The sequence below is a fragment of the Balaenoptera borealis genome, assembly GCF_965194805.1.
Source record: "Balaenoptera borealis genome assembly, chromosome: 13".
NCBI lineage: Eukaryota > Metazoa > Chordata > Mammalia > Artiodactyla > Balaenopteridae > Balaenoptera > Balaenoptera borealis.
The window spans coordinates 1,653,759-1,681,013 of NC_138870.1; the positions used below are offsets into that span (position 1 = coordinate 1,653,759).

Consider the following 27,255-nt stretch of genomic DNA (forward strand, 5'->3'; position numbering starts at 1 on the left):
ACGTCCCAGGCACCAGGGGCTGGTGAGCGCTCAGAGTCCCACCCCAGAGCTGCCAGATCCGAGGAGGAGCCCAAGACCTTGCGTTTCCAGCAAGTTCCCAGGTGATGCTGGTGCATCACCTGGTGCCCAGTTCCCTGGGCTGGTCCAGGGCCCACATGACAGAACTGCCGGGTGTATCCGATGAGCCTGAACTTCCATGATTCATCATCTTTCTGACACTTGAGAGTCAATATCATCCATCACTCTCATGACTGTCCCAGTAACAATCTGCCCCGTGAAACCCCAGGGGAGGGATTGGGCTCAGTTTCTAAAACCTAAAGCTATTCTGCCAGTTTCCTCCGGGTTTCCCCAACCTTCCCATTTAGCACCTTCCCAGATCTTTGAGTCTAACCTCCTCGAGAGAAACCTATGGCTCTTTTCCCTGAGAAAGCGCAGTGGTCCTTGGAAGGGGGAAGGGAGAGCCTGCTTTCCAGGTGGTGGTGGGGGAGATGGTCCCCTGTGAATAAGCCTGGAGCAGGACTCCCGCCCCCGACCCAGGGAGCCGGAGCTGGGAGGAGGATGTCGGATTTAAAACAAAGAGCCCGGCTGAGCCAAGTTTCCACCGTCCCAGGACCAGAGGCTCTAGGAGGACTAGGAGGCTTTGCTCCACACGTGGGACTGATTTCTGAGAGCAGAGGAGGACGGCCACCCACGAGACCGTCAGCACGGGGCGGGAAAGCCCCTGCGCCTCGCCGCACCCCCCGCCTCGCCCAGACCCCGGCCCCGGACAGGGAGGCCGCTCACTGTTGCGGGGTTTCTCCTCGTCCAAGCCCTCGTCCTCGTTCTCAGGGTCGATGTCCTCCGCCTGCGTGATCCAGTCCAGGTAGCCCTTCAGGTCCTCCTCCAGCTGCTGCTTCTCCCGCAGCTTCTGGAAGTCGCCCCGGGCCTTGGCCTTCTCCCTCTCTTTGGAAAACTCTCTGGCGAGAGAGCGGAGGGGCAAGAAGAACAAAGTGTTAGTTGCTTCGCGTGGGAAGCCGCCGGCCGCACCCGCGCTGCACAGACCGCTCCCCCTGTCCCGGGTCTGTTCTGCTCTCACGAGAGAGGATGGAGTCACTGGGGCGGGGCGCTGCCTGACTCGGGACACGAGCGTGGCGTGGACCGAATCCACTTCCCTTCCGCCTGGGCCATGATGGCAAGCTCTGCCTCTTCATGACAAACGTTCTCCAATGACCTGGAAAGGCCTTCCGAGCAGTAACCCGGTGGGAGCCCCACCATATCCCCAGGAGACGAGGAGTTGGGGTCGAGCTGAAGCCCACTCCCCGCACTGGCTCTGCCAACCTTGATGCCTCCTCGGTGGCTCAAAATCGGCCACGGTGGGGATACGTACACCACGGAAATCGTCAAATGTTACCAACCAGGGCTTTTCCCCGCAGAGTGCCAGTTGTTAATGTCTACCAGGACACCACTGATGTCAGATCCAGGAGACCTCACCTCCTCACCCCCCCATTCTCATTTCTAGGGTTCGTTCTGCCCCGTTCAGCAAGCCTGGAGGGGTTTCTAATCTAGAGAATGTCCTTTCCCACATGGAGGGAGACAGAAGAGGATTCCAGACACAGGAAAATGTCCTGGGGGGTGCCCTTCGGGTTAAAAAAGATATCTAATCAAAATGGAAAAATACATAAAATCAAGATGATATAAAACTTAAATGAGGCATTCAATCTAAAGCAATGATGAGTAGAAACTAAAATTAAGCTGGGATTTGCTGGAAGAAGAGCTTATTGAAAAATTTTGGAGAGTGTCTGTTTCTTTCCTATTTTCTATGATTCTGTCCTTATTTCCTCTCTGACCTTGAATTCACTTTCTGAACCAGGAGGGACCTGGCAGCCAAGAGGGGAGTCAGGGAGGCTGCTTCTCACTCTCAAAGCAAGTCTGTGCCTTTTCTTCCGAAATAGATAGGAGCAGCCTGCCTCTGACCTCCTGTCTCTGGGAAATGGGGCTCCTGGGGTGTGTGTGTGTGTGTGTGTGTGTGTGTGTGTGTGTGTTGGGGGGATGCACTGGGCCTCTTGGTTTCTTCCTAGAGACGTGACTCCTCCTTCCCTCAGCAGTTGAGGCCTAGTTCAGGGTGGGAGGCCGCAGAGTCCACCTGAAAGGGATTCCTTGCACGAGCCAGACACTCCATGGGAGGGCCCCGTGGAAGGAAGGACACACCGACAAGCCACGAGGCAGGAAGGCTCAGCCCTGGAGCCCCTGCGCCCGCCGTCCAGGATCTGCATTCACTGCAGCTGTGGCAGGAGCACAGACCTCGGCCGCGACCCTTTATGGTGAGGGTCGGGCCGGGAGGGGTCTGGGGGACGTTCTCACCGGGAGCCGTGGGCTCCCGAGCTCCGAGTTCTCTTTGCTGCTTTGACGACGCTCTGGTTGGGATGGAATGTTCTTCTTCACTTTGATTGACTCCAGTTCGAATCGGGCTGACCTTGCTCTTTCTTGGGCTTCCTGGCAGCTGCCGGCACCGGCCCTTCCTTCCCAGGGAAACGGGGCTGCACTGACAGCTGACAGTGTGGACGGAGGCCTTGCCTCCATGGCGGAGGGGCCCGGAGGGAGTCCCCAGCTCTCCGCACCCGCCACTCCTCCCGGGGCTGCGGTTCGCCACCCGGAGAGTCCCTTCACAGAGCGGGGCACACCTGCAGCCCCCAGACTGCAGTTCCAGGCGCCCCCCCAACCGCCCTTCCGCCTCCACACACTTGAGAGCTCCACGCCTGGTGCAGCGGGTTCGGGTGGAAGGGTGACTGAGTCGCTAAGGGTCCGTGCTTCTCCTGGAGCTGGGATCAGACCAGAGCCGGGAAAGCTGACCCCGCCGTGCGTCACAGCACCTGCTCCGCGGAACGAAGTCTCGCCACCCGTCACCCACGGCCTCTGGGAACCCAGACAGACATCCGGGAGAAGAGGAAATGCGGTTTCCTGGGGTGCGAGGGGCTTCGAGGGGCAGCAGAGCCAGGGACCCGCGGAGCGTGGGGCACAGCCCTGGCCCGGGCCGGGAGGGGGTGAGGGGCTCCCTCTCCGGGCTCCACGCAGCAGGGACGTGCAGGGTGGCAGCGCCCCGCTCTCTTCGTCTCCTCGCTGGGCGTCCCACGCGGCCTGGGCCCAGGGGCTGGAGCCGGCTGCCCGGTCAGTCGCGGCGGGTCTGCGCGAAGGCGGGAGCACATCCTGTGCGCGCAACGGCCGACAGGACAAACGCGCATGTGCGGAGAGCCCCGGCCCGGTGCGCACTTGCCCCGCTCGCAGAGGGCGGCCGTGTGAGGGGTCCGTCGGCCGGGCTCCAGGCCCCGCGGTGACCAGTGTGGCTGGTCCTCGTCACCCACGGACTCGGCGTCTGCAGACCCGCCTCCCCGCGAGGCCTTCTTCGTCACGCCACCCACACCGCGAGCCCTCGCGGTCACTGCGCACGCGCAGAAAGGCGGGACCTGGGGTCACGTTCCCGGATGAGGTTGGACGAGCGGCCGCCCGCCTCCTTGGTGATGCAGCTCATTCTGTGAATAAGAGCCTTTTTACAGCCCATTTCCGCATTTTGTGCTTTCCGTTGGTGACTTTTCTGATTAAAACGGCCCCCGAGCATGGAGCCGCCGTGCAGTCTGTGACCCCCAAGGGCACGAGGGCTGCGAGGTGCCTCACGGGGCAGGTCCGTATGTCCGACAAGCGGAATCCAGGCCTGAGTTACGGGCTGTGGGTTGAGAGCTCGGTGCGAACGGATCAACACCGTGCCTTGAACCAGGCGACTTCACACAGACGCGCACACACGACAGCTCGTGTACTGACGGCAGTGTCGTGTCCAGAGCCTCGCAGGAACCTAACCCCACATCCCCTGAGGGCAGAGGCCGCTGTTCACGAATCCAGGGCTGGTGGGCACTTCGTGGAACAAGCCTTCCAGGAATCATGCGCGTCTCCCCTGCTCCAGCCACGAGGCAGTGTGTCCGGGCACTTCTGCTTCCTCGGGACCTGGATGTAGCGTCTTAACTGTGGCCCGTGGTCAGGGATGCTTTCAGGTTGTAAAATGCCCACCCTCAGGCCCTCTGCCCCATCTCCCCGGGGGAACAAGAGCCGGGCACCCACCCTCTGAGAGGTCCCGGGCCCCTTGTCACCTGAAGACACACGTCTTCTCTGTCTGCAACCACTTAAAACCAAAAAGTAACCAGAGTCCAGGGTCCAGGGACTTTCACCCGATGGCACCTTCTAGTGCAGCTTCCAGGATCTTGTGGCTGCGGTCACTGTAATTCTCATGGCTAGAGGCTGAGCTCTCTGGAGGGGAAGGTCACATAACCTGGTTCTTATCTGACTAATATCAGTCCTACGACACGTGAGGATCAAGAGACGATGACCGTGGAAGCGTTTGGAAAAAATCCACGAGATGCACATTTACACGGACGCCTCCAGGCTCAGCAGGAGTGGGTTTCCAGACAGAGGACGGCCGTCCCTCTGATGACCCAAATCTCTGAATTCCGCCTTTAAAATGGAGGCTTTGCAGGGTGTCGCTCTCCCTGCCTTCCTGAGCAGACGACCCCAAGCGCACCTGAGCCCTTCCTCGGTGACAGCAGGGTGGAGTTCATGAGGACAGTTACCGTGCTGGGCTCTGAGACGATGATAATACCCTAAACTGGTGGACGCAGGGTGTCGGCCCCCAGCTCCAAATGCTCCAAGACTGCAGTGCTGCTGGGGGAGCTCTGTTCTCCCTCGAGGGCTGTTATGTCTGCAGGGCCGCTGGCCCCCACCTCGGGACCTGTCCGCAGCCTGCGGGGCTGGGGGTCCCCAGCTTCCTCTGGGACCCCTGGGCCGGTCCCCGCGTCCTTACTGCGGTTCCCACCTGTCTCCTCCCAGGTCTTGGCTGTCATCTGAGGACACGGGATTAACCAGGCCGATGGGCTTGGGGACGGTGGGGCTTGGGGGACGGGGACAGAGGCTGTGGGTCCACATGGCGTGGGTTTAATCTCGGATCCTCCAGGCCCCACCGGTGAGAACTGGGGGAGTTCCCGCACGTAACCTTCACTCTTCTCCTCTGTGGAGGTGACACCCGCTTGGCCCCAGCTCGCGGGGGCGTCGTGGGCAGCAAAGGAGCGCATCCACCGAAGGCGCCGAGCCCGGGGCCTGCCGTCGAGCTCCTGACCGCCGACACCACCCCTGGGACGGGCCTTCCGTGAGCGCTGAGAGGTTTCCGAATGCTTCTGGAAGGCTGGCCGCCGGGTGAATAGGCGTTTGGCTGTGCTCCAGGGTAACTACCACGCTGCTGTCCTGACTTGTCGAGACAGGGCGAGCACCACGCGTGCTCAACCGACGGCAGCCTGTTTCTGGGCCTTCTCACTGCGTGGCCAGCCCTCTGGACAGGCCGGGAAGGGGAGCTGCTCACGCCGGGCAGAGGGTGCCCGGGGCCGGGGGAGCCTTGGGGGATGTTTCCCAGCAACGTGGGGAGGAACGGGACAGGAGCGGGTGTGAGGAGGGGCCCGGGGACACGGAGCAAGGGCTGGGCGCACAGGCCCAGACGAGACCGGGTTTCTGGAATCCCGCAGGCTCCACACACCTGCTCTCACCTGAACCAAGACTGGGCCTTCAAGACCACTCTGCCCGCCCCCAGCACTGCCGCCATCGGGCCCCACTTTGACCCCCTGGGAGGAGCCGAGGATGGGGGGGGCCGCTGGGGGAGCCGAGGAGGACCAGGCAGACCCTCTGCTCGAGGGGGGCTTCGTGGTCGAGGCCTCAGCCTCCACCTCAGACTCCTGGGGGGACTTCACTGCTCAGACTGGCTCCTCGTCTCTGCGGCAAGAACGTGGAAGCACCTTTTTCAAGGTTCCGAGCCCTGGCGTGTTACAGGGTCCAGCTTATTCAGCGTTCGTCTACGGGGCAGCGGCAGGAAGGTGGGAGCTGGGCTGTGCCTCGTGCCGACACTGACCAGCGAGGGGACCCCCTACGAGCCATGCGGCATCTCAGGCTCCCTCCCCTCGTGTCTGGAAGCAGGTCTAACCTGCGACGCCCCTGTTCAGTAATCTCAGCTCTGACACCTTTGAGTAGCCAGCGACCCCAGCGAGGACAGCATGGCTGTGTGCTGAGGACTCGATGTCAAGTACCTCGCTCGACCATCCCAGCGACCGAGGAGTTGGGATGATGAGCTCCGTGTTGTCAGATGGGTGAGTAACGTTTAAAAACCTTCTGCCTTGGGCATCCAAGTTTCTGCCTTGAGTGGGTGGACTTTTCAACGCTCTTCCTGACGACTCCTTATAAACAGGGCATTTTCTTGTGTTGGACACAAAAATGGAAACCCTTCCCCCCTCCAGGCAGCTGACCGGGGCGTCTGCCGGCCTGCGTGTCACTGTCGCCCTGACGGAAGGTGCCAGCCCCTGTGCAGCTGCTCGCAGCAAAGGCCCGGTGTGCTGGAGCCCCTGCCGGCACCCCCGCGGGGAGGGCTGAGGATGGAGGTGGACTCTGCCCTCCCCCACTTCCAGGAGTGACCCCGACGCTCCTGCGAGGCCTTGGGCTGCGGCACGAGGGGGTGGGAAGTCTTCCTCCCTCGCCCGACTCTCCCCGACATCACGTCCCCAGAGACGGAGGAAAGGCTACGAAGCAGCTGCCCCTCCCCACGTGGCGAAGGCAGAAAGTGTCCCTGGGGGCCTTCAGGCGATGGCCTTGCGTGGCTGGTGAGGGCTCGGGAAGAAGAGAGTGGGCCCGGGAGGCGACCAGTGGGACCGAGGTGCAGAGGTGGCCGCCCAGGGCTCCTCGGGCCCCAGCCACGGGCTGCCTCGGCCACGTTTTAACTTCATCTGAGCAAAGGCTGGAATCAGGCGGGCCTTGCACTTGGAGCCAAGAGACAAAGTTAAAGGAAAGTGGATTCTATCTCCTCTGTGCTCCAGTAATCGATGGCTTCAAACAGCTGAGCGCCCTTCCTTCCAGAGAAGGAATACAGAGATGGACGGCCCAGTCTGTGGTGAGAGCCAGAGAGAATGAGCATTTCAGTCTGTTTTGTTTACTTGCATCTTAGCTCAGACTCCTGGTACCCTGGCCCAGTCAACACTGGGAAAAGGGGACCTGGGTCTTCACTGCCAGCCTGCCCCGGACTGTGGCTGGAGAGGTAGGGCGGGTACCCGTCTGCGAGTCTGCTACGCAGGGCCAGGAGCCCACGGCCCACGAATCTTCCTCCAATTCCTCTGCCCAGCCCTTCCCACCCAAGGGGCTCAGCTGCTCCGAGGCTCCTGGAGAAGCCTGCTGCCCTCCTGGACAGCCTGGGGTGGACGGGTGGCAGGAGACAGGTGGGCCTGGGTACCTCTCACTGCAGCCCAAACCAGTGGGCTCGGCCTCGTGCCTCTGACCTCTGCCCAGCCAGGCCAAGGACATTCACTTCAAGGCTCCTGGGGTGGCCCCGTGTCCCAGGTTCATCAGAGTCAGAAAAAGAATAAAGCCAGGAAAAGCAGAAAGAGTAAGTGAAATAAATGGAAAAATCAAGACCTTTTTCCTTGGTCCTGCTTACCCGCTAAGGACACCGAGAACCAAGTTAAGTACAAAAAATGACCCTATGATGATTAGTGTAACAAAATAGATCCAGGGCCAGTCCCTTCCCACGGCATCATTGACCTGGAAGAACGGAATCACAGTTAGTACAGCTCCGAGAGCAGCCGAGCACGGCCCTGCCCACCCCGGGCCCGATGCCGACCTGGCAGCACCGGGACCGGGGCCTCTAGGTCATCAGAGGCCAAATGGCCTGCCCAGCCGACGGCCAGCACACCTGGCTGAAGGGAGACGTTTTCTCTTTCTCCTGGGCCTGGTGACGGATACAGCGGAACCTGGGGCCTTGCTCAGCTGCGTCGTAAAGAGGACACAGAAACGGTCAGCTTACCCGCTCAACACACCAAGAACCAGATTTAGAACGAAAAAGGATCCAAAGATGACCAGACTGACAAAATACACCCAGGGTAACTCGTAGCCCATAGCGTCCTGCATCTGGAAAGATGAAGGATAGTTAGGAAAGAGAGAAGCAGAAGTGAGTCAAAGCAAGTAGGCAGGGAGGCAGGGAGGATGTGAGCAGAGGCTGGCGTGGGAGACCACTGTCACCGGGCACCATCTTGACCCAAACACCCCGTGACCTTGACCTGAGCAAGAAGGGCCTCGGCAGGCTCTGCCTCAGGGGAAATCTCGCCTGGCTCTCTCTGTCCCTTTACTTTCTGGAACAGAATTTTCCTCCGATGTTATCTACTCAGTTGTCTGAGAAGCTGGGTCACCTCTAAAGTGGTTCTTCCTACGAGATGGTTTTCGCTCAGTTGGGTTTATGTGGCCACTGCGCTCACCACCCTGGCCTCAGCTCTCAGGGACTAGCTGGGGGTTGGAACCTTTGGGCACACGTGGGGAGGTGCCTGCCTCAGGGGGTGACCCCCGCGCCTGGAGTTTAGGGTGGACCACGCTGCCTTATCGGCACCACAGGTCTCGGGCCGGGGAAGACGGTTGTTCAGGTTGGACTCAGGGAACAGCTCCTGCGCCTGCAACTCACGGGACCATGGATCCCCATGGGAGGTCGACGCCCCCGAGTTTCCAAATTCCTAAGTGCACAGGCTCCCCGAATGACCTACACCCGTGGTTCTCAAGGTGTTGTCCCCGGACCAGCAGCATTGGCCTCACCGGGGCACCTGGGAATGAGTTTGGAACTGCACACCCAGGGCCCTCCGTCCACACTGGGGGCGCCCGGCGACCACATTCTCACCAGCCCTGTGGTGAGTCTGATGCGAGCCAAGGTTTGAGAACCACTGGTCCACGGCCCCCAGCCTCCGAGGCAACGGCACGACTGAGGCTGTGATTCCCTGCACCCAGGTCCACGGGGCGGCTCGTGTGCTCTGAGAAGCACTGGCCGGGTTTCGGTGCTGCCCCCGCGCGTCCTTTCCAAATCTGCTCTCGTCTACCCGGGGTTACGATGTCTCATTGGAGGCAGCTCCCCAACGTGACCACAGGGCAGAGAGCACAGCTCTGTCCCGCCCTCGGGGTCGCCGGTTTGAGCCACGTAAGGAAAAGGTTCCCAACACGCGACTTTCCCAGGTCACAATTCAATCCAGTGTAACGCGAGTCTGTGGACATCCTCGCTGCCACGCGGCCGCTCTGTTTTCCACGCAGCACACTTTCCAAGTGTATAATCGACTCACTACTGTGCATCGTTTGTCCTCCGTGCTGGGGTGCAAGTGGCATGAGGACGGGCGTTGGGTACAGCCTGTGCCCCCAAGTGCCCAGAAGAGGGCCTCATATAAGGCGGGTGCTCAGTGAGGCCAGCCGGGTGGACAGACGGGCCCCCTCTGTGCCGGCCCCGCTACCCACGGGAGGCCCTTGCTGTAGGGGGACAGGTCAGTGGACGTCGGGTGGCGAACGCGGCTGCAGGGGTGCGTGTGCACAGCCACGGGCCTCCAGGAGAGGCTGCAGAGGCCGGTGAGGCTGGATCAGGCGGCCCGGGGGTGCCACTCGGGGAAGGAGGGCAGGGGCAGTAAGGCCGCCTGGAGGCCGCGTGGTCCTGCCCCAGGAAGGGGTTCCAGGAACTGGCAAGTGTTGGGACGGTGCCGGCAGCGTGAAGCACCCAGCACGACGGCGAGAGGAGGGCAGGGCACCGAGATCCGCGGAGTCAGAGGCTGCCCCATCGCGGGAGCTGGGAGCCTCCTCCCTGATCCAAGGCTGCCGAGGAACCCACACAGGGCCATCCAGAGACGGGCTCGCTCCCAGTGCCAAGGGCCACCCTTGCGAAACTGCCCCCAGAGCCGGGCAGACGGGGATGGGGAGGGAGGGCTGGCGCCTCAGCAGCCTCCTTGGGGGAGATCACCCCTGCCTGGTTCCTCGTGCCCTACATTTTGTGAGCATTTACGCTCATGGAAAATGCAGTCCTCCAGGCCACACACCTCTGACGACTCAAGGAACCCATGAGCCTTGGAGGCTTCCTGGGCCCCTATTTAGTTTGAGTGTCCTTTCCTCTGGGCCACAGGCAAGGGGTGAGGCGTCCAGCAGCACTAGGGCCTCAAATGGATGGAGCTACAGACCTCCTGACTCCCAGATACCCACCCCACAGCCAGCCTCATGGTAACCTCGTGATCCCTAGATACCCCATAGCCAGCCTCATGGTAACCTTGTGACCCCTAGATAACTTTCTGACCCCTAGATACCCCATAGCTAGCCTCATGGTAACCTTGTGACCCCTAGGTAACTTCCTGACCCCTAGATACCTCATAGCCAGCCTCATGGTAACCTCGTGATCCCTAGATACCCCATAGCCAGCCTCATGGTAATCTCGTGATCCCTACATACCCCATAGCCAGCCTCATGGTAACCTCGTGACCCCTAGATACCCCATAGCCAGCCTCATGGTAACCTCGTGACCCTTAGATACCCCGTAGCCAGCCTCATGGTAACCTCGTGACCCCTAGATACCCCATAGACAGCCTCATGGTAACCTCGTGACCCCTAGAAACCCCATAGCCAGCCTCATGGTAACCTCGCAACCCCTAGATACCCCATAGACAGCCTCATGGTAACCTCGTGACCCCTAGATACCCCATAGCCAGCCTCATGGTAACCTCGTGACCCCTAGATACCCCATAGCCAGCCTCATGGTAACCTCGTGACCCCTAGATACCCCATAGCCAGCCTCATGGTAACCTTGTGATCCCTAGATACCCCATAGCCAGCCTCATGGTAACCTTGTGACCCCTAGATAACTTCCTGAGCCCTAGATACCTCATAGCCAGCCTCATGGTAACCTCGCAATCCCTAGATACCCCACAGCCAGCCTCGTGGTCACCTCTTGACCCCTAGATAACCTCAGGACCTGCGGACACCCCATGAAGAGCCAGGGTCACGTCCATGGGACGCATGGCCTCCACCTGTCCTTGTCCAACTCTTTGGTCTCCTCCGAGACTGTGGGCTGGTCTCTCCAAGGGTCAACGTGGGGGGCTGCAGGTGCAGGGTGGTGGGTGGAGGACAGATGAGAGGTGAATGAGCTCCTGGGGTCCTAGGCCCCCTGCCCTGCGGCCCGTGAGCAGCCAGAGGGGCCTCTGGGCCTGGCGGCCCCGGCCTTGAACCTCCCTCCACGACCCTGTCTGCTCTGGGCCCCTGTTCCAGGCAGCCTGGGCACCAGCGCGTGTGCGGGCAGCTCTGAAGTAGGGCAGCGCCAGAGAGGGGAGACGGATGGCTTCAATCAGCCCGAACGGAGCTATGAAGAAGAGAAGCATCAATAAAGCCATATTTTAAAAAAATGACCCAGATTGCTGACACCATTATTTAGAGGTGAAAAAGGACAGGTCTTCTCAGAGCACTGAAGCCAGACGTTTCTCAGGCCCCTACAGGGAAGGGGCACGGAGAGGCACCCCGGGGCCTGCCACCTGCAGCCCCTCGGCCCCCGGGCCGGGACCTCACAGGGTGACCCAGCCTTCGCTGGAACACACGCCTTACTCTCCCCCCACATCTAATTCCTAGAGGGAACCACAGCCTCGAACCTCCAAATCCAACACACGTTTCCCCGGGAAGAAAATTCAGGAGGAACGATGGCTCCGGCCCCATTGCCTCGGGGTCTCCCTCCATCCCAGCCGGTTTCCGGGAGCTTTCATGTCTGGCGCTTCCCCCTCTAAGGTCTGGGCACTGCGGGTCCCCAAAGGCTGAGCAGTTTGGGGGGCGTGGGAGGCTGTCACCTGCCGTCAAAGGCAGGAGGTGCGGCCCATAGAAGTCACAGCGCATTACGGGGACTGCGGTCAGGGGGCAGGGTCTGCTCCGTCCGTAAAGCCAGTGCCCTGGGCGATGGCCGAATGAACCCCCGACCTTTGTCACCTTGCCTGCGGGACACGGGGTCCGCCCACAGGTCATGGGGGAGCAGCAGGTTGGCAAACAGTCTCGCCCGACACCTCCTGCCCCTGCTCGCGGCAGCAGGAAGGACCGGATCTTGTGGGAGACGCCAGCAGGCCCACCACCAAGGAGGCCAACAAACCAGCCCCTCCCGGACTCGGCCGGGACCCCGCAAAGAGTGGAGGCCCCGTGGACGCCTGTGCCCTGACGCCATTGTCCCAGGTGGGCCTCTGGTGCTTGGTGAGACCACTGGGTGGCCGGGCTGATTCTTGGGTCTGTTAGGAGCCCGAAGCACAGTCCTCTCCAGGCTCCAAACTGGTATAAAGCTGGCTTTTCCTTCTCTCCTGCTCCCCACCCAGCTCAAGTCCAGCGACACCCCATCTCCTCTGACAAGCTCTCCCTGCTCTCGCCAAGCCCTGCGTGGGACCCATGTTTCTCTGTGTCCCCATCTCTCCAATTAAACCCAAACTCCTTGAGCGCGGGCCTGGGGACCTTGTAAATGCTCACTAAATGTTCAGTCGAATTACTGAGGAATAAGGACTTGCCTAATGCCAGTGAAATGAATAAAACAAAACCTAATAAGTAAATAAATAATAGCTTTGAGAGATGTGAATTCCCCTTCTTCATATGTTTATAAACCACGGGTCTATTGTTTAGGTTAACAGATCCTCTGTATAAAGCGCTGTGGGCGCTAAGTGGTAACGCTCTAACTCGGGCAGATTCAGGGTTCAGGACCAGAAGGTCCTGAGGAGACCTAACACCTTCTCTACCTGATCCCCATTAAGGAGCCGAGGATGCTGTCTTTGGGTTATTGGAGGATTTTTCCTCAGCTTTTCACTTCGAATGACTATTAGTTCATCAGTAGAACTCAGCCCCACCAGCTCTGCTTGCTGGATGCCTTTAGAGGCTCATTTCCCGTATTTGTAGTGAAAAGAGGTGCAGACGGAATGGGAGAAAATAGGGTAAAACACCTGAATTTCTGCTTGGATGCAAAAGACCTTCGTCATAAACCAGGGATATTTCAGCAGCACCGAGACCAGAGATCAGTGGCCATGGTGTGTATGTGTGAGTGTGTGTGAGTGTGTGTGCATGCGTGTGTTTACAAGGAATGTCCTCCCACACGGGTGAGTGTGGAGCTGACGACTGACTTGTGCGAAGTTTAAACCTTAGACTTTCATTCCCAAGGTCTCCTGCTGAACCAAAACTAAGGCAGGTACGACAGAACACGCATCTTTCCTTTATATGATTTCTCATGAAGTATTCTTTCTAATCTTAGTTTTAAGCTGAATTTCTAATTTTTAAAAATGAGCAGAAGAGCTGGTCGTGGAGACACCAACTGGGGAAAACGGGAGGTGTGAGAAAGAGGGGGGCCCGGGTGCCAGTGGAGGAGGTGACCCCAGGACGCAGGCCAGAGGGCTGTCCTGTGCCACAGAGAATGCAGCATCCCGGGGCCCCAGGTCAGAGGGCATCGTGGGCAGAGGTCAACAGAATCCTCCTGATGGACACTTGTTGAGGCACCGAGATTCCTAAAGCCCTGGGTGCCTGAAGCCCCCGCTAGGAGCCCCCTCGCCGGCCGCGCTCCCCGGGAGCCCTCCCCACGGGTCAGGGCCACGCTGCTGTCCCCACGAGCAGGGGCCATCCGAGGCGGGGAGAAAGTCAGCGATGAGCAGACCCTAGTGCATGATGCTTGACCTGGCTACACGTGGAGGGGGTGCGCAGATTTCACACGGACCCCAGCTCTTGGGCCGCGTCTGAGAACCTACAGATTGTCTCGGTTCAGGAAACCCGAGCCCCAAGCACACGAGAAAGCAGCCTGGAGTGACACGCCACTGGGTGGGGCAAAACACACCTGAGAGGAGACCTGGAGACGTAGCATCCACGGGGGACGGTCCGACGGGGCTTCCCTCTCTCACAACTGCTCCCAGGGGCAGCCCACACCTTTCACTCCATCGCTTTTCCCGCTATTTTTAAGACCTGTGGACGTTCTGATAGTAAGCGGACAGGCTTTGGCTTAAGAAGCCATTTCCCAAGGAACTCCCACCCCCCAGGCCCAGCTCTGGCTTGGTCTCCAAATCCCCGTGTGCCCCCGCCCCGTCACCCGCAGACTCCTGGAACGGGCCACGGGGAAGGCAAGCACAGGGGCTGTCCGGGAGCGCATCCCAACGGGCGCTGTGAACAGCTGAGGAATCGTCCAAGGACTACGGCCCAGGCTTGCTCGTGCTGGCCGTCCACGAACCCTTCCAAGCCGGGAGCGTGGGATGGGCTGATGGATTCAGACTCAAGGCCACCCCAGGAGGAGCTGGGGGCCTGCCAACGGTCCCCCCACCCCGAGCCAGCTTCAGCGCTTCGGTGCTCCAGTGGCCTGTCAGCTCCCCAGGGGTGTCTATCCAGCCGGTGGGTCCAGTCTCTGCGACACCTGGAGCCGTGGCTGCCCGTCCCCACGTCCTGCAGACCTGCCCCCGGGACCCGGGGGGAGACGCGTTCCTCCGAGCGGAGGACCCTGGGCCCACCCTCCACAGAGGCCATCTCCCTAGCCGGGTTCAAGCCAGTGGCGCCAAAGCAGCACCGTGCGATTGGGAACGTTAGGCTGCAGGGGACTCGAGCTCTAGCTGGAATCTCCCGGGAGCCTTTGCAGGTGCAGGTGCTGGGGCCGGACTCTCAGCGGCTGGTCCCACGGCTGGGGACGGGGGGAGCGTGGGCCCCTCCCTGCTTAGAAAGTTTCGTGTTTTACATGAAAGCACATGGAGGTGTGAGAGTCTGGGGGCTTGGAGGAGAAATCCTGAAGGCGAGGAAGGCGCAGGGGGAGGGAAGAAGGAAGGAGGAGGAGAGGCGAGAGAAGTGAGAGCCAGCAGAACAGTATGCAGGCAGGCGCTTTGGGCTGGGAGGGGCTTTCCTCGACAACTCCTGCCAGGACGCTCCGTTTCGGTGTCAGGGTGTGTGTGTGTGTGTGTGTGTGTGTGTAGGTACGCATGTGTGAACACGTGTGTGCCCACACACACACACACGCACACGGCTTGGCCATTTAGGGAAGGTCAGGGCGAGGCTGTCCCAGGGGCCTGGGACTGTCCCCCACCTCAGACACTCCCTACTCCCGGCCCGAGCTCGTCACCCACCCACCACCCGCAGGGGGAAAAGCACAACACAGCGGCTGAAAATTGCCGGTTGCCATGCGTGGTCCTTCTCACCCCCATGCTGGCTGTCACATCTGGCTGGTGGGGGGAGAGGGAGGGAGGGATGAAGGAGGATCCCAAAAATACCTCAGGGACATCAGCAAAGTAAATTATACCTATTCCCCTAACCCCACACCCACCCACCCACTGCCACCCTGCCCTCAATTGGATGCTATGGGAGGCGTTTCCATAGCAACTCGAGGCGCGGGCTTGAAGCTCATGTGATGAGCCTCCAAAGCCCAGTTCCACGCAGTCATGTGTTCTGCGCTGCCCGTTTGCAGAAGGATGTCTCTGTCCTTGGCTGGCCAGAGGGACCCACCCAAGATAGAAGGACCCGTTAGGGCCACTTTTGAATTCGATCTGCTTTACTAAACGAAATTAACTTTGCCCAGGTAGAGTAAGCTCAACGCCCTTTGTCTCACAAATTATTCAAAACCAAGTTCTTATTGAGGATGAGCCTGGGAGATGGGTTCCAGCGTTGCACCTCAGTTTGAGGGAGGAGTGATTAGACACTTTGCCTTTTTTGAAAGTGTCACAGCGTGGCCACTCTATGGGGCTCTAGCGGCACTGCCGTTGTTCAGTTTAGGTCTAGTCAGCTTGGCTACACTGAGCTGGATGTTACCGTGTCTGAGTCCTGAGGACCTGGGCACCCCCGGTAAGCAAGGAATGCTCAATACTGTCTGCGGGGTACAAGGCACGAGGGCAAGTTTCAGCTGGTCCCGCACAGAGACGTACACAATTCACGGCAGCGCTGGGTCTCAGCCTGCCGACTCTACCCCAGAAACTGGGAGAAGAGGGCTTTTGAATTGTTGAAAAACAATTTAGAAGCTACAATGCCCAGAACGCGCAAAGCATCTCCGAGCCGTGCCAGGACTCCTCCTCCTGGTCCGGGAGGCGGTCCATACCTCTCCTGGCACTAGTTCTTCCCAGTCTGGCAGCTTGGCTTGCTGGCAAGGTATGCACACCCCTCTCCCTCCCAAGCAGCCTCTTAGACCGTTTTCAGCACGGCCAAATCCATCTGACTATTTGCAAAACTCTGGGTGTGATGGTATTTTCAAGCCTGGCAACAAGCATTTTCCACCCAAATGCTGGAGCACAGCACCGGGCTCCAGCAAGTCAGTTCTCACGTGGAAGCAGGAGATACTACAAAGAATTACATTTTCTGGAGTTTTTACAAATAATGGACCTGACTCTGCCAGAATGGACAAAGATCAAGTGTGATGTGTATGCTTACGGGGCGGAGGCTGTACGAAAATCTGGCACTTCAAAGTCTGGCAAAGTAGTGTTGGCTGCTGGGTAATAAAAAGAGCATCTTTAAGGTGAAAGGAGATTTACTGCTGATTGGCTGGCACTCGAGAAGTGGCATTTCTGAATAAGCACCGCATTAACCAGCGGAGCGTTTTGTCAGCAGTGAAAAGGATGGTGATGCATTTGTCTGATGGAGTATTCTGATATAACGAGGTAAGATTAACACGAGAAACAAAAACATGATAGCATGCCGTGATGCTACACGATTCAATAAAAATGGTTTCTTCTTAGAAGACCAGGCCTGAGCTTTCTCTTTAGCCCTAGAAATTGAACTCTGTGCCCTTCGGCTCTCTTTTGGGGTCAGAGGCAGGACACGGCTGGGAACAGAAGGAGCCCTACAAGGGAACAGGAGCTGAGAGGACCCTTGGGTCGGGATCGGCCGTGTCCCCACGGGGCTGCGTGCCAGCATTTCTCACTATGGAGGACGAACGAAAGGTGACACTTGTCTTGGGCTGGTGGGCAGAGAGAGACTCGTTAGGGTGAGAGTCTCAGGCTTTGTTTCTCAGGCAAGACCTAGAAGAAATCAAAGGCCCTCCTCGGCCGTTCCACCCCGGTATGCGTGTGACCACATCACGGGAAGACGGAGAAGGTGGACGTCGAGGAGAAGCCGGCAGTCTGCGGGCTCCCTGCCCCCGCCCGTTCCCAGCACGTACCCAGTAGAGGACGTCGGTCCAGCCCTCCATGGTGATGCACTGGAACACGGTCAGCATGGCGAAGGCAAAGTTGTCGAAGTTGGTGATGCCATGCTTGGGCCCATCCCAGCCCGGCTTGCACACCGTGCCGTTCTGGCACTGCCGCCCGTGGCCCGTCTCCAGGGCACAGGGGGAGGGGTCGTCTTCTGCTGGGACATCTCAAATGGCCGGGGGAGAAGAGAAGGAAGCAGGGGGTGGGGGGAGAGGGACGGGCAGAGAAAGAAGAGACAAGTTAGAGAGAAAAGTGATGGGCGAGGCTGGTGGGACAGCCAACGACCCCAGCGGCAACAATGCAGAACACAGTTACATCAATGCCCCAAACACGAAGCGAACGACACAAGGCACTAGGTATTCATTTTGTGTGGTCATCAATTCAGAAGGTCAGTGCTTTCAGCTAATTGTTGTAAAACTGTTTTTTAACCTCGGTCATTGATTTCAAAGACAGAAGGGCTGTTGGCTGTCAAATGGGCAATGAAAAAATAACTATGATGCAACCACTCTGAGTGTAAAACATCCTGGAACATGGTAGTGAGTCCTCGTCTTCTTTTTTTGGTGGTTAAGTATCTGTAGAAACTTCCGCTGGAATGCCAGAGTTCAGGGCGAGGGCATTGTTGATTGGAAGGTTCTTTCACGTAATTGGCCAGAGATCCCGCCCAGTGATATTTTCTGACTCCACATGGGTCCGTGACCTATTACATGATGCTTTACCAGGGATGCAAGTCACTTTACAGTGGACGCCTTCTTTTTTTTTTTTTTGTTAAAAGTTGACCTATTAAGGAGCATGGATTTGGAGTAAGCCAGACAGACTGGGGTTCAAAGCCTAGTTCTTTTTTTTTTTTTTTTTAAATAAATTATTTGTTTATTTATTTATTTTTTGGCTCCGTTGGGTCTTCGTTGCTGCGCACGGGCTTTCTCTAGTTGCGGTGAGCGGGGGCTACTCTTGGTTGCGGTGCGCGGACTTCTCATTGCAGTGGCTTCTCTTGTTGCGGAGCACGGGCTTTAGGCACGTGGGCTTCAGTAGTTGTGGCGCGTGGGCTCAGTAGTTGTGGCTCGCGGGCTCTAGAGCGCAGGCTCAGTAGCTGTGGCGCACAGGCTTAGTTGTTCCATGGCATGTGGGATCTTCCCGGACCAGGGCTCGAACCTGTGTCCCCTGCATTGGCAGGCAGATTCTTAACCACTGCGCCACCAGGGAAGTCCACAGTGGACGCCTCCTTGATGAAGGAAGGAAAATAAATTCTGATGGCGGGAAAAGTACCTACTGCAGAGCTTTATCCCAGCCCCTGAGCACAAAGGCCACTGCTGTATTTTGTGCGTGTTGCGTGGAAACTTGTGGACCGCCCTTTTCTCCAGCATTAGGACCTTTCAGAAGAGAAGACCTGTCTTGACCGCTAATCAGGACAGAGTGGCGTGGGTGATGGCGAGGACGCTCCCCAGGTGTGGCGCACTCTCGGCTTTTTCAGGAAACAGCATAACATCTCCCGTGGCCACAGGCTATGCTCGGGGCAGGAATAGCTGCTAGGAAATTAGTGAGTTAAGATATTTGTCGTGCAGAGATCATTGGTAAATTGAACTAAGACTCCGCTGAGTTAAGAATTTCCATTTTGGTAAAATACTGAGAGACTCGGTCCCAGCTGTAGGAGGTAACAGTGTGGAATTCGCTGAAGTTTGTGAAATTAAGGACATCGTCTTATGCTTGTAGGAAGAAACAGTAGTAAACAGAATGGACCTTAGTTCTAACAAACAGATGACTGCCTCCGACTTCAGTGAAGATGTGCCCCCAGAGAGAGAATTTGCTTGTCATCCCTCGTTTGGGGATTCCAGGCCACCAGGATCCTCTCTGGCTTCAAACGTACCCAAGCAATCACGGGGCAAGGACCTCTGTATGGAGACTGTGGGTTGCTGGGCTGTTTCTCAGTTTGTGGCTTCAAATCGCAGCTGTTCAGGAGGAAGATAGCAGAGGAATATTAATCCTTAACTAAGGGGTGACTCTTAGGGAGGTGGACTGAGCTGAGTGGTTGGAGATACATGCTGACTTGTGTCCTCTTGGCTTTTCCCTTTCTCTCTCTTTGCCTTTTTTTTTAAAATAAATTTATTTTATTTATTTATTTTTGGCTGCATTGGGTCTTTGTTGCTGCGTGCAGGCTTTCTCTAGTTGTGGCGAGCGGGGGCTACTCTTTGTTGTGGTGCGCAGGCTTCTCATTGCAGTGGCTTCTCTTGTTGTGGAGCACGGGCTCTAGGCGCGTGGGCTTCAGTAGTTATGGCACGTGGGCTCAGTAGTTGTGGCTCGCAGGCTCTAGAGCGCAGACTCCGTAGTTGTGGTGCACGGGCTCAGTTGCTCCGCGGCATGTGGGATCTTCCCGGACCAGGGCTCGAACCCGTGTCCCCTGCACTGGCAGGCAGATTCCTAACCACTGCGCCACCAGGGAAGTCCCTCTCTCTCTTTTCAACAACTTCACCGAAATCTAAGTTACATGCCATACAATTCATCAGTGGACACGGACAGCTCAGTTATTTTTAGTAAATTTATAGAGTTCTTCAGCCATTGCCACAATGCATTTGGAAACGCTTCCGTCGCCCCAGATTCCCGAAGCCCTTCTCCCATCCAGCCCTGGCAGCCACACCTGCTGTCTGTCTACAGATCTGCCTGCCTAGGAATCTCATATCAACAGAATCACACACGAGGTGGCTTTTTTCACGTAGCATTGTGTTTCGAGATCTGTTCCTTTGCACGGCCGTACATATTACTGTGCGTTTATCTACTCGCCTGCTGATGGACAGTTGGCCTGCTTCCAGGCGGGGGCCATTGTGAGCAGCTCGGCTTCTGGCTTGTTCCTGGCCTGGTGCTTTAGGCTGTGTGCCTGTGTGATGACCAAGGCACTCCCTGGTCCCTGAACTGTACGGGGGACAACAGTGCCCCCATCATTTCCTACTCTGGGGTCTAACCCCCAGGAGGCCTCCATTCACGTAATGGAACTCCAGTCATAGTTTTTTGTGACTTTTGACATTTTGAAATCTTTGGAGATTTGGATGTGAGATTAAGTAATGGGAGGCTATAAAAGGGTGGAACCTGAAAAGTGACTCTCAGACCTGAGGAATACATAAGAAAGTGGATAACAAGCACCTAAAAATTGAGCGTAGGTGGAGTGGAAAGCCAGGAACCAAACAGATCATAAATTCTGCTGGGTCTCACTTGCCTAGTGACCCGCTTTCTAGAATGATGCGTTCAGTCACTGTGACAAAAGTGCTGGGATGATGAAAGATGAGACAAAAGAGAAGGTGAACAAAATAGAGGGAAACCTGTGTTTCTTCTTCTCCGGTCTTGCTTTCTAGTGCAATAAAGGTGCTGCTAATCTTTGCACTATGACTGCTAACCTGATAGTTTTCCCTGCATCTCAATTCCTGAAAACAGGCAGAAATGAGGGAAAAGTGAAGGCTGCCAAAGGGAGTTCTGAGTGTCCTCAAGGAAGGAAAACATATTTGGGGGCTTTACAAATGTATGTTGAAAAGAAAACGGCGTCCAGGGGACATGATCTCATTAGTAAAAGAGAGAGGATGAGATTCAGAAAGATGGTCTACAGGATCAAGCGCCACTCTGCTATTTTAAATCTGTCTTGAACAACAATAAAAAAAAGATTTGAGAACAATTAAGGAGCAATAATTATCTGGTAAAAATAGGTATCTATAAAAAGCACTAAAGGGAACACTTGAAAAATGTGAGCACACACAAATCAGTGGGTCCCGGCGACATGCACTTGAGGGTGAGGGGAAATTAGCTTGAACGTGAAGATGTGTTGAATTCTCAGCAGAGCCATGAATTCCCAGAGAGGAAAATGGGAACACGAAGTTGGAGAAAGAGCCAAAGCCATACGGGCTCCCCGTTTTAAAACAGAAATGAAGAGAGGTGGGGTCATTCTGGAAAGTCCAAATTAAGTTTGTGGTAGAAGAATGGAGGCACAGATGAGGAGAGATTTTGGAAGTGCAGTTAATACCCAAAAAGAGCACGAAATCTGAGAGAGCGCCAGCGAGGGCTTCCAAGAAGAAATCACCAAAGACAAAACCAATTACTTCTTTAGGCCCCAACTTTAAGGAGTGAATAGACTGAAAGTGATTTCATTTCTGGGTTTCGGTCAACCAGTTCTCTGCCAGGCTCAGGGGTAATTATCGTGCTTGGGAGAGCTACTCAGAGTGACCTGGCTCGGACCGCGACCAAACAGATGGGACGACCAGAAACCAAAAGGACGGACATATGGTGACGTATCTGTTGAGGAACAAGGAAGGTGCCTTGCAGATGCCTCCGGGGTCGGGGGAGATCTCCTCTCCTGTGACCACGTCTGCAGGTCTCCTGCAGGGGCTGGAAGGGGCAGTCTGGAGGCAGAGCAATGGCACACCGGCAGCTCCAGTGCTTTCTCGTATGGCTCTGATAGGAAGCATGGCTCAAAATCCAAGGTATCCTAAAATCTACAAGTTCACAAAGTAATCTCAAAGTGAGATTAGAAAGAATCTGATGTAAAATAATCTGATGTAAATTCCATAGAAAAACCAAGACGAGGGCTCACAAGCCCTTTTGCATAATCTAAGTTCGCAGAAAAGTATGGGAATTCACTCCAAAGTCTAAAATTAAAAAAAGACACCCATTCCAAAGGTGATGCAAACGTCTCCAAAACGTATGGGGAGCGGTTTCAAAGATCGCAGGCTGCTGGTCCTCTACTCTCTGGCTGTGCTGAATGCGTCCCTCTTTGTCAGCGTTGACCAGTGTGTAGATGGAAGGGGCCCCCTTGACAGGAGAGGGTCCCTGGACGGCCATCAGACGCGGTTCAGGCGCAGGCAGTGGGTGAGCGCCTGAGTGCAGGGCGCTGGGCGGAATGGCCTCTGCAGCCAGTGTCCTGGGCGTCCTTCCCGCGGGAGGCCGGCTCCACGCACAGAGAGGTCCCTTCCTGGCGGGGCTGACGGGGCTCCTCTCTCGGGAGCGCGTCCCCGGGGTCTGTCCTTGGGCACCCTGACTCCCCGGGCTGATGGTGTTTCCACGATGGGGGCCAATTCTCTTCCGAACCTGGTGGGGGGGGGGTCGGGGGGAGGTAAACCCATCACGCAAATAATCCGGGCTTTTTCTGGGAGGAAGCAGGCGGTGTCTCAGGTGCGTTTCCTGGGCTGCTTACCCTCAGGGATGGACGGTAGTGTGTTCCCAGATTGGCCATCCGCTCGGCCAGGCCAGTTCTGCTCTGTTTCTTGAGAGCACGGAGCCGCGGAAGGTCTCGGCAGGCCTGCGGCAGCCTTTCCTCCGGCCACACCGTCCGGCGCAGAGGAGCCCACCACCCTGTCCATCACGCCCACCGTTTTCTGCTGTCTGAGGCCCCTGAAGGCAGGACCACAAAGTCGGAGACTTCCAGGCAGTGCGGGCACAGCCCCCATAGGGTCCTGCCGACCGCGGAAAAGCCACTTTGACTGCTTCCCCGTCGGATGGCAGAGACCAGGGGTGGTGTGGGAGCAGCTCTCCCAGCTCAGCGGGGACAGACGCGTGGAGGCGTGGCTGCTCAACGCAGAATCTCACCGCATCTCCCCACCACACCTTGGTGCGCAGGTGAGAGCCGCTGCACCGCCCATCGCCCGGCTGATGGGGCCTTTCGGGCCCAGCATCCCCGCACCGGCCTGAGGCGTCTGGGTCAAACGGGCCGTTGGCCATTTCAATACAACGGCATAAATTTTAGACGTTCTCTGGTGGCTCTTAAGCAGGTCTTAGAAAGAGCTCTAAGGAAGCCACACAATTAACATACATGTATTGTTTCAGGGCAGCTGCAGATTGAGCCCAACAAAAGGAAGGAGCTGAATGAAAGGGGAGAATATTATTCATTGCATTATTGGGTATTTCTTTAAGCAAGGCTGGAAATCTCAGAATTTTAACTGAAGTCAAGATCTAATTCCTTCAATTTTAAAACAGCTTCTTTTTTTTTTTTTTATAAATTTATTTATTTATTTATTTATTTTTGGCTGTGTTGGGTCTTCATTTCTGTGCGAGGGCTTTCTCCAGTTGTGGCGAGCGGGGGCCACTCTTCATCGCAGTGCGCAGGCCTCTCACTGTCGCGGCCTCTCCCGTTGCGGAGCACAGGCTCCAGACGCGCAGGCTCAGTAGTTGTGGCTCACGGGCCCAGTTGCTCCGCGGCATGTGGGATCTTCCCAGACCAGGGCTCGAACCCGTGTCCTCTGCATTGGCAGGCAGACTCCCAACCACTGCGCCACCAGGGAAGCCCAAAAACAGCTTCTTCTTTTAACCTGACAGTTTATTTTATAGAATTTGACCCAAGAAATTCTCCCTACAGTGAAAAACTGGTCTCCTCTTAGGCTTGCCATCAAAGCAGTAAAAACAATTGTGTGAGTCTGTGACTACAGGTTTATAGGTTTGGGTTTTTGTTTCGACTGTGGCCACATGCAAAGACCCGGCCAGTTCGTCCAGATCACTCAGATCAGGGGATCCATTTGGGTTTCTGAATACGATTAATCCATTTCACTCCCTCTTTTTTTTTTCTTTTTTTTTAAAGATTTATTGATTGCTTGATTGATTGATTGCTATGTTGGGTCTTCGTTTCCGTGCTAGGGCTCTCTGTAGTTGCGGCAAGCGGGGGCCACTCCTCATCGCGGTGCACGGGCCCCTCACGATTGTGGCCTCTCTTGTTGCGGAGCACAGGCTCCAGACGCGCAGGCTCAGTAGTTGTGGCTCACGGGCCCAGTTGGTCCGCGGCACGCGGGATCCTCCCAGACCAGGGCTCGAACCCGTGTCCCCTGCATTGGCAGGCAGATTCTCAACCACTGCGCCACCAGGGAAGCCCCTCACTCCCTCTTGTATGGTTGCTCCCCCCACCCCCAGGGCGGGGGGGTCAAGTTTAATTTACTGCCTGGGCTGAGCAACAGTGTGAAGCAGTGGACGCGAAGGGGAAAGAAGGTCTTTCAATGCTTCAGACAGATGCTCCCCTTTCTGCCCTAAGGTGCCAGAAACTAAGATGAAAGATCTTGTCGTTTGAAAAAAAGTCACATGAATCGAACATGGCTAACCCCTTTCAGGGGTATTTTTTTTTAAACAAGTTTTTGTGTTCAACTACTTTGTTTAAAAGCCATGTCGATCTCTGTTTAAATGTTTTCTTAAAGGTCCAGCTGAGATTTCAGTAGCTGAAGACAGCAGTTTGTCGCATGTCCGTCAAGCCCAAAGTCCAGTCCTACCGGGGAGAGCTCAGTGAGCAGCACGGCCCGTTGAATGCGCCGATTTATGGAAGGGACGCAGAGAGAGGGTCTCAGAGAGGACGGGCCGGCGGATGCCCGAGGTACAGACACACCTCCTGGAGGAAAAGGAGTTTTGCTGCTGGCCGTCCTCCCCTCCTGGACCGGGGGCCCTGGACGGGAGGCAGAGACACCGAGATGGAGGACCCAGGGCTGTGACGGGAGAGCCACCAGCTGAGGGTGAGGCCTCCCCCCGAGGGCACTTTGGTGACAAGCCACACGGGGGACAAGGGGGCAGAGACATACAGTCCCCAGGTGAGCTCCGATTCTTAAAATATTCCATGTCGGCTAGGCGCCTCGTTTAAAGAGTGCTTAGCAGTGCCGGACAAAGCTTGTGTTTAGCTATTTTAACAGAGACTCATTTTAGTAAAAACAAAAATTAGAACCGAGAGAAAAAAAAAAATACAATCTTTGCCTCTCCTGGCCGTGGACACACAGGCGCTCGACGGCAGGGCCTCCCCAGCTGGCCGTGGGTGGCTGGCGCTCCCCTTACCTGCGACGCCCTCCTGGTTGTAGCAGGTCTTGTGCATCTTCCCCATGAAGAGCTCCAGCCCGATGATGGCGTAGATGATTATAACAAAGAGCACGAGCAGGGCGATGTGCAGGAGGGGCACCATGGCCTTGATGATGGAGTTCAGGACCACCTGGAGACCTGCAACGGCAAAGCTGGCTCTGTGCACCCGCCGCCGCGCAGAGCCCCCGCCGCCCGCTCAGCCTCTCCCCGCCGACGGGCCTCGCACCCCAGTCTCAGGTGAGGAGACCGAGGCGCCAGGTGACACGGTCAGAGCGACACCCCGGGGGAGCTGGATCCAGGTGGGCCTGACTCCAAACCTCCCCGGGAGCCACCTCCAAACGGAAGGACAGGCAGATGCTGTCCTCCTAAGGGCACTTCAGTTGGGGAAGATGGAAACAGTCCTAGAGACGGAGGGCGGTGATGTTGGCTTAGTGCCACTGAAATGTGTGCTCTTAAAAGTGGTTAAACGGGACATTTTGGTTTGCATCTATTACCACAATAAATTGTTTTCCAAGTACCCAGATCCCTTCAGGGAAAAAATAGAGTAAATAAAAAACATTCTTTCGCAGAGGGTCTTGTCTGCACGCCCCAAGGGTCTGCAGACTTACACCACTGTCTTATGGGGAGAAGGACCCCCACTCATTAAGCTGAACCATAAATATCAGCCCAGAACGTCCCTTGTTTAAACGAGATGTTGCACACGGTCATTTGTAAATGGTGGTTACTCCCCAGCCCCCAGGTCTACCCCAGGCCCCAGAAAGCCGTCCGTCAATGGGTGGGCGCTGTCTCCACGCCCCAGGAGAGAAGTGGGGGGGGGTCAGGCTCCCCTCCCCACAGCGGGGGGCCGCCTTAGACACAGTACAGCAGGACCTCCTCCTCTGAGTCACCCCCCGCGGGGCACCTTTTGTGTCTCTCACTCACCCACCAGCCACGGACACCCTTCCACCTCTCCTGCACGGGGGACGTCACCCCTGCTCACCCACCGCCTTCGGCGCTGGTGAGTGAAGGCTGGGCACCCTGTCCCCAGGCCCCGACGCGGTCCCCGGGCCTTTGTGACCTGGAGGAGTGGGGTTCACAACTCTAATTCGGAGAACTCGCCCCAGCCATTAAGCTGAGCCAGGGAGAGGAAACCAAATAAGAGAAATGCTAGAATAATTTCACCTGTGAATTAATGCGAGGGCTGTGCCACCTCCCAGTAGAACAAGATGCTTTCAGATCCAAATGACTCCGTTAATTAGCAGGTTGTACACACATTTGGTGAAGGGTGTGGGGCCACGGGGGAAGCTGACAGCCGAGCCGCACAGCGACTTCCGGGGTGTCTGCTGGGGTGAGCGCCCCAAGTTCTGCTCACGGGAGGGGACGGAGGTCCCCAGATCCGGCTGCCCAGACCACGCGGGGAACGCGACCAGGCCTTCAGTGCCACGTGGCAGAGAATGGGGGGGGCACGGGATGGGGAGACCTCCTCCTGCCCTACAAGGCCCTGGGCGTGGGTCCACCCTGCCCCCCTGGCCCTCGCTCTCTGGACTCCTGGTCAAACAGCATTTCTTTTACACTCAAACATGCCATCCTTTGACGCGGGGCCATCGTCGGTGCTGTTCCCTCGCCCTGGAACGCTTTTCCGTAATTCCCTCCAACGTTCCCTTCTGCTCTCAGCGCAAGCGTCCCTCCTCCGGGGACCCTTCCCCAAGCTCCCAGAGCAGAGACGTCTCCTTTCTTACATGTCTTCTTAGAATCAGTTCCTTTGCTTTGGAGCGTGAGTCTCCCTTGGGAATTACATGTTCATTAAGTGGCTTTCAAACATTTATACCCGTCTCCCGCGTCAGGCTGAATTTTGTGAACACGGGGACTGTGGGCTCTTCTGGCCGTTTTATCGCTGAGGCAGCTCTGCAAACAGACAGGCGAGTTTCCCGGGCCTGCAGGCCGGGCTGCGGAGAGGCCCAGAGGAAGTCGAGGCAGCCCGTGCTTCTGTCCACCGTTGGGGGCCGTCAGGATTGCCGACGGATGCTCTGCTCCCTCCCACCCCTGTGGGGTCGGTGGCCTCACCACGCCCCTGAGCACCAAGACCAGACCTGGGCCTCCGGGCTCCTCCCTCCCACTGTTACCAAGTCCTGCCAATTTGCTTTTGAAGTGTTTTAGACAAGTATAAATCACGTTTACTATATAAATAATACATGCTCATTACACAGGAGAAATGCTTATTATAGAGAAATTAGAAAACACAGGGAAGCAGGAACAAAAAGAACTCGTCTGTCGTCCCACCGCCCAGAGGGGACCGCTGTTAGCCTCTCGGGATATATTTTGGACACTTTGGCCCCTGGGGTCGGCTACTCGGTTAGCTGGTCTCCCTGCCGTCTGGTGTTCATGCTGCTGTCGGGATGCTCAAGCAGGGAGTGTCATGTCCTTGACGAAAGTCCTCCTCCGATGCCCTGTCACCCGCCTCCCCATCCAGCCTGATGGCCCCTGACTCTGGCTCACACCTCACTCTCCAGCCACA

At 56.9% G+C, this 27,255-nt stretch overlaps 1 protein-coding gene across 7 annotated transcripts in view; it reads right to left on the bottom strand.

The window, feature by feature from the left end:
* CACNA1C (calcium voltage-gated channel subunit alpha1 C) overlaps nt 1-27,255 on the bottom strand; it is a 556,614-nt gene that overhangs the window by 137,420 nt on the left and 391,939 nt on the right. For 5 of the 7 annotated variants that reach the window (XM_082350478.1, XM_082350477.1, XM_082350482.1 and 2 more), the window contains exons 6-9: nt 24,741-24,899; nt 16,943-17,139; nt 7,850-7,953; nt 784-956 (exon numbers count right to left, since the gene is read on the bottom strand). In XM_082350478.1, the coding sequence (XP_082206604.1) occupies nt 784-956; nt 7,850-7,953; nt 16,943-17,139; nt 24,741-24,899 (633 nt within the window). Of the gene's footprint in view, nt 1-783; nt 957-7,483; nt 7,588-7,849; nt 7,954-16,942; nt 17,140-24,740; nt 24,900-27,255 lie in introns of all 7 variants that reach the window. The other 2 variants (XM_082350479.1, XM_082350483.1) reach the window with 1 other exon arrangement.